The following is a 13,748-nucleotide window of genomic DNA, read 5'->3' as shown; positions in this document are numbered from 1 at the left end:
GGACCTGTTTTTCCTTTACCACCCTTTTTTCAAGGGGAACTTTTGATGATTAAAGAAAAAGTTGGAGCTCCTGTGTCTGGCTCATGTCTGTGGAATAAGAAGCAAAGAGGGAAAATGTTTATTTATTCTTCAATCACAAGAATGTATACCCCTAAGATAAAAGCAAACAGACAACAACCACCCAAAAAAACAAAAAAACCTCTATGTCTCCTAGCCCAGAAGGGAACAACTGTGATTCTGGCCTGGACAATGTCTTTCCCAATCCCCTAACTGACAAAGAGGGAACTATTATGGATGATTAGAGGCCTGTCCCTTGGCACCCCAATCCTGTCATCTTGGAGGCTAACCAGGAGCAAACAAGAGCAGCATTTGGGTGGGATGGGAAACCAATAATGAAATGTAAGGAGGTTTAGTCATAGGTTACAATGTATCCACTGCCTCCTCTTTCTCTCAAGCTGCTGAAGCTCTCAGACTGGCCTGTACCAATTAGAGATGGGGATACCTGGGGTAGAAGGGATATTCAAAGAGTCAAAAGAAGGAATATGCTATGTTAGTGTGCGAGTATGTGTGAAGTAGTATGCACTTAGGTTAGCCTTTAAGAGCCAAACATAGAGATGTTAAACACAGAAATTTGGTGGATTTTACTTTTCTTTCCCTAATCATCATCTGTTTCCTAACCTTGTTTATTCTACCCAAACATCTCTTCCACACAAACTTGTGAATAAATTATACAAGTCAACACTTTAAATATGCTTTCAGTTTGCATTTGGTTTGAAAGAGCTATTAAGATAATAAAAATGGGACCTGTGTCTGTAATGTAATTATAATGAATAATGGCAAAATGAAATTTAAATGAGCTGAATGATCAGCCTTCATGTAATCACTGCCTGTTAGTCCCACTAAGGATCTTCCAGACTCAGATTTAGCCTACCTAATTTAGTTTATGTGATGACACTGTGACCATTTGGAAAATGGGCCGTGTTGCTAATGATTATCAGACATTATTTATTGTGGGCCAAATACAAACGGGAACTCCACTTCTTTTTCTCCTGATTGTTTTCCAGCCATGAGAATACACAATGTCATTTAGAGCAGCTTCATGCAACTATACTAAAGTGAAAAATTAGATAGCTATTCTGAACATCTCGGCAATGGTGCTGCAAAATTACTTCTGTCAAGTATTTATGTTATGTCTGTACTGTGCATATCTGTCTATCCTTTCCTATGAGTGATTGAATCAGCGGAGGGAGAAAATAACAGACTTTTTAAAAGCTATAAACATTCTCATTTTTTACATTTCAGAGGGCAGCTGTTAAAGGAAAGCAGACTTGAATATGTTGGGATTTCCTTTTAGGTAGGGACTTAATTAGGCAGCTAAGATCTGTTCTGTTGCCCTGTAGAAAATGACTTACAGCTATTTTTGAGGGGTGGGCTTGACTTGGCAGTGGCCATTTCTAGTCAGGCCCCTCCCTCTCATAATTGTGAAATTTCCCTCCTGTGATTTCCTAGGACATTTGTTTATCGTCTGTATAATTCATCTGACATTGACTAGATCTGGCCTTGTAGAGTTAATTAACTTTCCCTATTCCTGGATCACCTACATTGAAAGCCTGTAGGGCAAGTTCTCTGTCTCTCTCATTGTCTCTGCCACAATATTGGGCACAAAGCTGGGCTCAAGAAACAAATGATGGCTTTGGAATTTCAGGCAGGAAACAAGTCAGAAGCCACATAATCATGGAACCTGTAATAATGACAAAAAAGTGAGTTAGCTATTTGAGGGGGCAGCCTTCTTCTTAGAGAAATAATTCTTACACTTTAGTGTGCATCAGAATCACCTGGAGGGCTTGTTAAACAGATAGTTGGGGCGCTCCCAGGATCAAGAGGGTAATGTACCTGAAAGGGGCATGAAAGTTCTGCAGACAGCTACCCCCACCCCATGCTTTGCACTGTACATCCTTTCTTTTGGGCTTCCTGAGTTATAAACCAGTAAATGTAAGTAAAGTGTTAAAAAGCGAAACAAAACAAAACAAAACAAAACAAAAAAGATATTTGGGCCCCATCCCAGAGTTTCTAATTCTGCACGTCTGGAATGTGGCCTGAAAATTTGTCTGGTACTGTGTTTTGCATGTATTATCTCACTTAATTCTCACACAATCTTCTGAAGTGGGTACTATTTCGATCCCAATTTTATGAATGGGTAGCTGGAGCAGAGGGGCCATTTGGCTGGTGGTCTGGCACTGGCCACTACCATCATCTTGGAGGTGGGTGTCTGTGTATGCGCAGAGATTAGTACGGCTTTTCTTTCTTCTCAGGTCCGAAGATTCAGAAGAGAAATTCCCTGAGAAGAAGAAAAGTGTCAAGGGTACCTAGTCTGATCTTTTGGCTCCATCTGGTGGCTTCAGGTCTGACTGAACCAAGCGCTGCTCCGTTATCTCCCCCTGCTGGTGAGAATGGTGGGGTCCGTCTGACAGCCTCGGCGATCGCTTTGCCTGAGGCGGTTATTTTCTGAAGGCGGTTATACTGAGGCGGTTATACTGAGGCGGTTATTCCGAGGGGATTTTCCTGAGACGGTTAGTCGTGTCCCTCCCCCCGCCCCCCCCCACCTCTCCCGGATTGTGTGTGTTTATTTTGTTTTGTTTCACGTTTCTGTTTGATGGGGAGCTCCTACGCAATGTGCAGCATTTATTCCAATTCCTCTGTGGCTTGTTAAAGGTACGGCATGTTTTTCTAGGTATTAAAAGAGGCTTTTGCCTTGTATATATATAAACGTATAAATATATAATTATATCCTGTGTCAGGGCTGGAGATATTGATGAGGAAACTCGGCTGTTAATCGGATTTTTTTTCCCTGTCAAACCCACAAACTTGTCTCGAACGTCTGACAAAAAAATACTTAAATATAGTATTAACTGGTGACAGAGTTTTTACCTTTCCCTCCGGATAGTATTATTATCAGCAAGTGAATGTTTTAAACAAAGACCTTGGAGGAGAGGAAGGGGATCTGGGAGCGCGAAGCCTCTCAGGTTCCCTCACAGCCCCTTGTAGGGCGTCCCTACCTCCCCCAACAAGCACACTTAAGGATCATTAAAATAGGATGAAGGCCACCCTAAAGTGGAACGAAGACTACCCTAAAATAAGATACAGACTATCCTAGTCTTCACCTTTGCCATCTTAACAATATTAAGTATTTCAACCAATGAATGTGGGATGTCTTTACATTTATTTAGGTCTTTAATTTCTCTCAGTGATGTTTTGTGGTTTTCAGTGTGCAAGTCATACTTCTTTTTTTAAAATTTATTTCTAAGTATTTTATTCTTTTTGATACTATTGTAAATGAAACTATTTTCTTAATTTCATCTTCAGATTGTTCCTTGCAAGTGTATAGAAATACAATTGAGTTTTGTGCATTGATCTTGTACCCTACAACCTTGAGCTCGTTTATTAGCTCTAATAGTTTCCTTTTTGTGTGTGTGTATTCCTTAGCCTGTTAATATGGTGGATGGTGGATTATGTGGATTGATTTTTTTTAATTGAAGTATAGTTGATGTACAATATTGTATAAGTTACAGGTTATAATATAGTGATTTACCATTTTTAAAGGTTATACTCCATTTATAGTTATTATAAAATATTGACTATATTCCCTGTGTTCTGCAGTATATACTTGGTAGCTTATTTTATACATAATACTTGGTACTTCTTAATTACCTACCCCTTTATCACCCCTCCCCATTTCCCTGTCCCCACTGGTAACCTCTAGTTTGTTCTCTGAGTCTGCTTCATTTCTGTTACACTTACTAGCTTGTTTAATTTCTTAAATTTCACATATAAGTGATATCATTTAGTATTTGTCTTTCTCTGTCTGACATTTCCTTAGCACCCATGTCATCCATGTTGGTGCAAATGGCAAAATTTCATTTTTTATGGCTGAGTAGTATTCCTGTGTGTGTGTGTGTGTGTGTGTGTGTGTGTGTATCTCACATCATCATTATCCATTTATCTGTTGATGGACATTTAGGTTGCTTCCATACCTTGGCAATTGTAAATACTGCTGCTATGAACATTGCGGTGCATGTATCTTTTTGAGTTAGTATTTTTGTTTGTTTGTTTCTTGTTTTGTTTTGTTTTTAGATATATACCCAGGAGTGGAATTTCTGGGTCATATGATAGTTTTATTTTTAGTGTTTTGAGAAACCTTTATATTGTTTTCCACAGTGGCTGCAGCAATTTACATTCCCACCTGCAGTGTACTGGGGCTCCCTTTTCTCAGTATCCTCACAAACACTTGTTATGTGTTGTCTTTTTGATGATAGCCATTCTGACAGGTGTGAGGTGGTATCTCACTGCAGTTTTGATTTATTATACATTTCCCAGATGATTAGCAATATTGAGCATCTTTTCATGTACCTGTTGGCCATCTGCATTTCCCCTTTGGAAAAATGTCTATTCAGGTCTTCTGTCCATTTTTCAATCAGATTTTTTTAAAAAGCTCTTTACTGGAGTATAATTGCTTTACACTGTTGTGCCAGTTTCTGCTGTACAACAAAGTGAATCAGCTGTATTTATACATATATCCCCATATCCCCTCCCTCCTGTGACTCCTTCTCACCCTCCCTATCTCATCCCTCTAAGTCATCAAGATTGTTTGTTATTTTGATGTTGAGTTGTATATAGCTTTATTAGTGCATGTTCTAGCTGTTACATTTTATATATATATATACATCATATCACAGTCTACTGGAGTTGACATTTTATCAATCTGAGGTAGTCTAAAAACTTTTCCTCCCTTTACTCTCTTACACCTATCTATATTATTGTTTTAAACATTTCCTCTACATACATTGAGAACCATATCAGACAGTTATACATTTTGGTATAACTGTCAGACATAACTGAGAAAGCAGCATCAGAAAGAGAGTTTATTGTATCTATCTGTATCTTTACTCTTTCCACTGTTCTTTCTCCCTGATGTTACAAGATTCCTTCTGTTACTATTTCTTCTACTTTGTAAACTTTTTATTCTTTTAAGAGGGGCACCCGAGAGTGACTTGATTTCCCTTTCACTCCTGAAGGATATTTTCCTTGGATATAGAATTCTGAGTTGACAGCTGTTTTCTTTTAGTACTGGGAAAATGTTGTCACCTTCTTCTGGCCTGCATGGTTTCTGATAAGAAATCTATTGTCATTCAACAAAATTTTGCTCTGTTAGAAAGGTGTCATTTCTCTCTTGCTGCTTTCAAGGTGTTTTTTTTTTTTTCCCTTTAGTTTTCAGAAGTTTGATTATGATTTGTCTTTGTTTGAATTTCTTTGGGTTTATCTTGTTTGGAGTTCACTTAGGTTCTTGAATCTGTAGATTTATGTCTCTCTCAAATTTGGAAAACTTGCCTAAATATTTTTGTAGGAAAGATTACCAGAAGCAGAATCTCTCAAAGTTTAAAAATTCTCTAGATATTTTCAAATAACCCTCCTACAGTTAGTGGCAGCTTTTATTTCTGCTGACAGTGAATAAAAATGCCTGTTTACCCACCTCTTTACCAAAAAAAATTATTATTAATCTGTTAAACCTTTGCCAATGTCCTAAACGAAACAATGCATTGTTGTTTTAATCTACATTTATTTTTAGTGAAATTGAGCATCTTTTTATGTTTATTGACCATTTGTATTTCTTCTCTAATTGTTCATTTCCTTGTCAAAATTCTGATGGGTGGTTCATCTTTTTCTTGTTGATCATGCAGTTCTCTTTGTACATTTTGGAAATTATTCCTTTGTCTTTTGTGTGTTGACAATGTTTTTGGCCAGTTTGTTGTTAGGCTTTTTAACCCTGTTTTTGTTTTTGTTTACTTGTTTTGGCAAACAAAAATTTAAAAATTTTAGCTACTAAAATTTATTGAGCCTTTTGCTATCTCCAGATTTTTGTCCTGTTTAGAACAGTTTTTCTTTCTTTTTAAAATATTTTGTCTAGTATTTCCATGGTTTCATTTTCACAATTAAATCTTGGATCCATGTGAAATATATTTTCATGTAGAAGTGAGGTAGATAATAGCAGATCTCCTGTCAGGTTTTAATACAGGGATGTAGTGGGGAGGGGAAAGGAGAGTTCATGAAAGTGTTGTATGCCTGAGTGGAGGGAAATATTGGAAAATGATAGTCAAAGGGCTGTCTCCTCTTTTCTTAGTGTTCTCTCTGAGTGCTACCCAAAGGAAAGGTTAGGTCTGCTGGAGGTTTGAAGGTTGAGAGGAATATTTCTTGTAATTTTTGGAAAAATTATAATTTTTACTCAATAACTTTTTGTTTTTGTGAAGAACTGGAAAGAAGCAGAAAAAATAAAATTGCTTGTTTTGTGATTTTTGTGTTGCTGTTGTTTTGATGGATGGACCTTTCCCTGTTTGACTAAAGAAGACTTATTGTGATTTGTGTTAATACTATATTTCCTTTACAGTGCATCCCAGTGGGACACTTGCCCACAGTGATGACCCTTAAAGGAAGATACTCATTTACTTGGTTAAGAAATATTAATATTTTTCAACCATCTGTCAAGGAGGCAGGTATGGGGTAGTGTTTGGTCTCTGGAATCAGACTGCTTGTGTTTGAATCCCAATCCAATAGCTTACTAGCTGTGTGGTCTTGGGCAAGTTACTAAACTTCTCTGTACTTCAAGTTCCTCTTCTGCAAAACAGGGACATTAATAACTCATTGTATTGTTTTGAGTGTCAGGACAGTGTCAAACATGTTGTAAGCAAATGATAAATGTGAACTTTTCTTAATGTTAATCACTGGAGATAGAGCACAATAGGTGTTGTCTTTGCAGTTGTGGACCTTGCATTCTTGAGTGAGGAGGTAGGTTAAAAAATTACAAATAGCAATAATTATTTTAAAAGAAGTGTAAGGACCTAAATAGGAAGGAAATCTAAAAAAGAGTGGATGTATGTATATGTATGACTGATTCACTTTGCTGTACATCAAGAAACTAACACAACATTGAGCAACTATACGCCAATAAAAGAAAAAAAGAAATGTAAGGGGCTGAGGTAAAATATTAGGGAGTGGGAAAAGAATGCTACTCTAGATAACGTGGTCAAGGAAGGCCTCTCTGAAGAGGGGATATTTAAGCTGAGACTTAAAGCACGAGAAAAAATAAAGTAAGTTAAAGAAGAGAGGGAAGAGTGTTTCTGACAGTGGCAATGTCATGTGCAAAGATCCCAAGGAGAGGGATTGTCTGTATGTTCAAAGTTTGGGAAAACGATCATTATGGCTGGAATGGAGTAAATGAGAAAGACAGTGGTATGAGATGAGGTTGGTGAGATAGGTGGGACTTGTAGGCCAGAGTAAGGAGTTTGGATTTTAAGTTCTGTGGGAAACAGTAAAAACAGGAGAGGGACATGATACACTTTTTTAAAAAAAAAGATTGATCATATTGTATTGTATTTGCATTAGAGAAGAGCCAGATTGGGAAAGAGGGGAGCAACTTGGAGGCTTTGACAGTGGTCCAATCGAGAGACTATGGGGGTAGTGAAGAAGGAGGGAAGTGGATGGATATAAAATATACTTTTGAGGCAGAATCAACAGGACTTGCTGAAGGACTGGATTTGGGAGGGTAAGGTGGTGGAAAAGAGTTTGAATCAAGGATGATACCGAGGTTTCTGGCTTGATTCACAGGCTTGATGTGGTACCATTTTGTGAAATGGGGGACATTGGAGGGAGGATCAGGTTGGGTGAGGGCTGTGAACATGTTAAGTTTGAGGTGTCTATTAGACATCCAAGTGAAGAAGTGGGGTAGTCAGTTGGATTTTTGAGTCTGGAGTTCAGGGCCAGCTTTTAGATGCTATTTAAAGTCAGGGATCTGGATGTGATAACCTAGGGATATTAAAAGAGAAGAGGGCCTAGGATCATGTGACTATTTTCCCTTTAAGGTAGAAGCTATGAGATACTAAAAGGAGAATGGACTAATAATAAAAGTAAAGATGTAGTTTAGTGGTAGAGTATCTGTTGTATATGCAGGAATTCCTAGATTTTATTCCTGGCCTCTCCATTTTCTCTTTCCCTCCTCAGAAGACAGGGCAGGGCTATAAACTTTTCAAGTCTTCTGTCAGTTGCTCATATATATATATTTTTACCTCCTGGAACAAAGCAGGTGCTCAATAATTATTTGTTGAATGAATGAATTGATGTAGGAATGAAATGAATGAGAATATCGGTTGTAGTACCTGCTTTGCTACAATGTAGCATTGTGATATTGGATAGTTAGCAAGCTACAGTTCTGTTGTCTGTAAAACGGCAATAATAAAAGCACCTAACTTTTTGGACAGTGTTTACAACAATTAAAACATTTATAGCAATTACCACAGAGCTAGCGCTCAATTCATGTTAGCTGCTATTAGCTCTGTGCACTTTGGGGCCTATGCATAAAATAGGGGCAATCATTTCTGCTCTGCTTCCCTCACAAAGTCATTTGTGAAGCCAGCAGGAGTTAACATTTGACTCTACAAAAGCATATTATTTATATGTGTGTGTATATATATATATATTCCCCCAAACTTATAATATTAATGTTTTAATTGCTCTGAATTTCACTACATAGTGCAGCCGCTCTCGCCCACCTCCAGCAGGATTATTTAAATGAAAACACATCTTTAAAGAGACCCAGTACTTCCGCTTGTCAGCCCAGCCCGGTCCAAACAATGGTACTCGAAACCACGCCCCGTTGTGAAGTCTGTTAGCCGCAGAGTTCAGTTTAAAAATACCCAGCCCCGCCCCTCCTTGCTAGGCGAGCGCAAGTCTCAACTGCACGCTGATTGGCTCCTGTTGGCTGGCCAATCACCACTGCTCTTCCTCCGGGAGCTGTAATTTTCAAAATTCTCCACTGGGCAGATTGGAGAGAGCGCAGGGTAAGTTGAGACGGATGCCAGTTACTGCAACGCGGAGCTCCGGTCATTTTCCAGGCCTCTCCTGGGCTAGGAGTGCGTCCGTGGTCTTTCCTGTTCTGCCCTCAATCTCGATATGAGGTAGGCGCCTTTGAACTTGTACTGCCCCCTTGAATGTCTGGCTCCGTCGCACGCAGGTGGGTCCTCCATACCCTTTTAACTCACTGTCTTCTTTTGCCGGCTTGCACGGCATCCCTGCCACGAAACCTTTGCTTTCTCCTGTCAGTCAGCAGTCTGCGGAGAGAGCCCTGTACGAGGTTGGACAGGGAGTGTGTATTAGTGGGTGAGATGGCAAAGCAAGCAAGCAAACAAACAAAAACCAAACAACACAACCCGCAAAACTAGGTTCCGGCTTTTAAATGGAGCTACCAGTACACGTGCTTGAATCAGAGTACATTTACATAACTTCTTTTCACAAGTGAAACTGTGCAGGACCAATTTCATCCACAAGACATATTTAAGCCAAAGGATGCTACTTGAGGGATGTCTTTTGAACTACAGGTTGAAGGATATGAAGGAAGATGGAAACGTGTCCTTTCTCCCTTGTCTCCACTGGCTCTCTTCTATCACCACCTCCAACCCCTCCAGCTCTGGCTTTCCCACTGCTCTCTGCTATGATCCTCTTGGAATCCTAGAATATCAGAGGTTGAAGAGATCCTAGAACAGTGCGTCTTAAACTTTAATGTGCATACAAAGCACCTGGGGATATTAAGTTGCACTTCCTGATTTAGTAAGGCCTACCTTGGGGCCTGAGATTTAAATTGCTAGCAAGCTCCCAGGTGATGCTAATATTGCTGGTCCACTGACCATGGTTTAAATGTCGAGGAGACTCTGGTCTCACTATCTCATTAGGTGGGGGAAGGAGGCCTGGAGAGGGAAAAGGACCTGTCCAGTGTCATTCAGCCTGCTAGGGGCAGGATTACAACTAGACCCTAGGAATCCTTCCCAGCTCACTGCTGCTTTCATTGACACCATGCTGCTTTGTTTTCCCAGTGTCTTGCTGTCTGTAACCTGCCTTTATATATAAAAAGAAGTTGCTACTGTTTCCTGAGACTTTTATCTGCACTTTTGGACTCTGAGCAATTGGGCTTCTGAACAAGCCAACTTGTCCCCCGTGTGGGTTTCAGCATCAGCCCTGGGATGCCCAGTGGAGTCTCCAACACTCATCAGTGTGTATGTAGGGGAGATGGAAAGTCTGGAAAGGGCAAAGGATTCTATTGTTTTTTGTTGTTGTTGTTGTTGTTCAAGTAAGGTTAAGGGTGGAAGTTGAGAGTGTTCTGCAGTGTCCTTTTATGAAAGCATGTTTTTGGTGGTGTCAACCCCCTCCCCCTCCTAGTGGAAGGGAACTTAGTTACTTAAGTCAGTGTCTGTGTCCCCCAAAGCAAGTGATTATTGTTCAGGATAATGGAGGTGATATATGACCATCATCTTAAAAACCTTATTTTCTCTGAGGTTTAGTCAGCCTGTGATGTCATCAACTGAAAGTTTTCTGGCCTGTTGACTCCAGTTCGATTTTTTTCTTTCCGCTTGAAAGATAAAGATTTCAGAACATGAGTCTTTGGTCATCCATAAAAAATTGTATGAGGTGTGACTAATAATAGTGGAGTGAGTGGTTTTCATATAGTGCAGTTAAGGGTGGGTTAACTCAATTTAGCTTTATTGCTGCTTGGCTGAGTTTTGAGGGATGGGATGGAAAATAGGTTTGGATTTGGAGGAAGAGAAGGAGAGTAAGACGCATCATTTATTCTAAGTACCTACCAGGTTAAGCTCTGCACATACAGATTTACATTTGAGCCACACAATACCTCTGCAAGTAAGAGGTGGTATAGCTCTTTGTCAAATGAGGAAACTGAGGCTCAAAGATGCTAAAGTGGCTGATTTAGAAGCCCAATAGCTTCTTCTTTTTTTTAAGCCCTTTATTGGAGTATAATTGCTTTACACTGTTGTGTCAGTTTTTGCTGGCACACTTTTACAACAAAGTGAATCAGCTGTATTTATACATATATCCCCATATCCCCTCCCTCCTGTGACTCCTTCCCACCCTCCCTATCTCACCCCTCTAAATCATCACCCATCATCCAGTTGACCTCCCTGTGTTATGCAGCAGCTTCCTGCTAGCTATCTAAAGAAGATGTGGCACACATATACAATGGAATAGTATTCAGCCATAAAAAGGAATGAAATTGAGTTATTTGTAGTGAGGTGGATGGACTTAGAGTCTGTCATACAGAGCGAAGTAAGCCAATTGCTTCTTTAAGAAAAAGTCTGTCCTCATTCTAACTCCTCATTACTCCTCAGACTACCACACTGTGGCCTTTCACTTTGGACTGTGGGCTATTTTGGAATCTTATTTTGCATACTATCAGAGAGACTTTGTGGTATTTTAGAAAAGAGCCCTGGAAAGAGCTGGGTGATCTATGCTGCTTAATAATTTATTCTGTGTAGTAAGTCACTTAATGCATCTGGGACTATAAAATGGAAAGAATTGTACTTGCCCTGCTTACCTCACAGTTTTGTTGGGAGGATTAACTGACATAATAAATGTGAAGCCACATACTTATACTGACTTTTCCTTGCCGACAAAATGTTTAATATTCTCTATCCAAAGCAAAACCCAAGTTAGCCTTTCTCCTTTCTTAAACTTTCCCCTCAAACTACAGTCTTCTCTGCAGTCTTACCAGCGTGGTCCCAGCCTAGCTTGCAGCCTTTTTCTAACTCCTCCCCAACACATTCTTTATACTCCACACTCCAGGCAACTTGGATGTTCCCAAACCTGCTGTGCTCTGCATGTTCAAGCCTCCGCCTAGGCTCAGGCTTTCTTTGCCTGCAAAGCTCCCCTGTGTACTTGGGAACCTTTTTGTCATTTAAGTCCAGATGGAATATAGCCTCCTCTGTGAAACCTTCCTCCACCCCCCGTCTCCCACAAGATTACTGACTTTCCATCATTTGTCATATTTTTATGTTACTGTTAGAGCTGTGCCTGTGAATACTTCTAGGATAAGATACATGATTTATTTGTGTTTGTATCTCCATTGCCTGAAGTATCTGGTACGTAGTGGTAAATTTGTTGTATTGCCTTTAGGGTCTCTCTTATGGAAGCCTGTTCTTTGTCAAATGCAGTTGAACTTGGAGACTGAATATGGGTGGGGCTGGAAGGGTAGTTGTATTTGAGTGGGAAAAGTCTCTTGTATATCCAAGAACTGATTCCTCCTAATAATGTATTTGCCTGTAAGACACATAAGTGTGTCTTAACTATTGAGAACTCACAAATTAAAAGAAACTTAAGGAATATAGAATGGGCTTCCACACTCAAATGGGGTGAAGGTAGGACTCTCCCAAGGTCTGTAATGACTGTTAATTTTTTATGTCAAGTGATTTTCAACACGTTAGTTCCTTCTGCTGTTATCTTTTGAGTTTTTTTTTCTTACTGGGTGTCTGGAACTGGACTACAGTTTCTTGATTGAATGCAGCCTTTGAATACCCTCTGGCTTATTGTGCGTGCGTGTGTGTGTGTGTGTGTGTGTGTGTGTCTCTATGTGCAGTGCATTCTTTTGCCTTCTCTGTAGCGTCATTATAATTGCTGTGGCCAGGACCCCATGCCTTTTAAAGAACATTAACCCTACCAGCAAGCCTCTGTACTATATGATCTGTCATGTTCTTGATTATTTTCAATGCAAAACTGGTAATTTGTCCTCAATGTTCCTAGATGAAACTAGGGGCTAGGCCACAGACCCAGTGCCCACAGAGGGTGGCAGGCACTGTGCTAAGCTTTTTACATAGAGTATCTCATTTAATTTGAACAGTGCCCTGTAGAGGTACATATACTTATCTCCATTTTACAGATGAGGTAACTGAAGCCTAGAGAGTTTTAGTCACTTGCCCATGGTTAAGTGTGGTAGAACCAAGATTTGAACCCAGATCTGCTTAAACCAAAGTCTGTTTTCTCCTAGGGATGCTATAGAAAGACTGGATTTTCTCAAGGATCTCCAGAGAATTCTGAGATGTTTCTGGTGAATGATGTTTTAAAGAGTCTTTTTCTGATTGCAGCCCTGCCTTGGATAGATGCTTCTGAATCTGTAAGAAATGCCACTACCACTACCCCGACGCTCCAAACGTGAGACTAAGAAGTCTCAGTCCAGCAAAATTGTGCCCAGTGATCATGGCCCGTCTGAAAAGGTTAGAGCAAGCTGTCCCTCCCAACAGTGTCTCAACTAGCCTTTTCCTGTGTTGGCTCAGTCCCTATCCTCATCCCTACATCTTTTGGAATATGTGTGGTTTAATCTGAGAAAGTGGGAAAGGGTGGCAGACCTTGTAGTTGGGGAAGACCAGTAAATTAGAACTTGGGGAGAAAGCATCAACTCTTCTTTCCCGTAAATGCATGGCTAAGATGAAGGCTGTCCTCCACGACCTTCAAAAGCAAACAATACTCAGTTCTCATTAGTGATCACATGTGTACTCTTACTTTCTCTGAGATGCTCAAAGCACCTTGCCAGGTGGCTGCTTGCTACATCCTGGGGAGAGTATGGAGATTAGGTCAACAAATATATTATAATACCTTTTACAGCTATTAAATTTGAAGAATGGGTCCATTTTGAGTCTGCTGTCTTGACCTTGTGGATAGTTTAACATTGTCATTCTGACCCTGCGACGTTCTATGTTTGCCATCAGTCATATTTTAATCAGAATTTTACTAACACCGATGAATTGTCGTTAAGAGAGTATTTCCTGGAGCAAACATCATTAGGCCAATTTAATTTCCTTGATTGGTTTTCTCCCAGCACAGATAAACACTTTCTAATCATTTTCATTTTTGTCTCACTAAAATGA

The 13,748-nt window shown here is 39.8% G+C and overlaps 1 protein-coding gene across 4 annotated transcripts in view; it reads left to right on the top strand.

Moving 5' to 3' along the window:
* Positions 1 to 8,870: 8,870 nt before the first annotated feature.
* The window catches only part of CCNB3 (cyclin B3), a 46,071-nt gene continuing 41,193 nt past the window's right edge, over positions 8,871 to 13,748 (top strand). For all 4 annotated transcript variants that reach the window (XM_057719375.1, XM_057719376.1, XM_057719377.1 and 1 more), the window contains exons 1-2: positions 8,871 to 9,002; positions 12,969 to 13,097. In XM_057719375.1, the coding sequence (XP_057575358.1) occupies positions 13,005 to 13,097 (93 nt within the window). In that variant the 5' untranslated portion in view covers positions 8,871 to 9,002; positions 12,969 to 13,004. The remainder of the gene's footprint in view (positions 9,003 to 12,968; positions 13,098 to 13,748) is intronic.

The sequence above is a fragment of the Hippopotamus amphibius genome, chromosome X, assembly GCF_030028045.1.
Source record: "Hippopotamus amphibius kiboko isolate mHipAmp2 chromosome X, mHipAmp2.hap2, whole genome shotgun sequence".
Classification (NCBI taxonomy): Eukaryota; Metazoa; Chordata; class Mammalia; order Artiodactyla; family Hippopotamidae; genus Hippopotamus; species Hippopotamus amphibius.
Note: the sequence above shows the minus strand (reverse complement) of the source record. Positions and strands in the feature narration are given on the sequence as shown.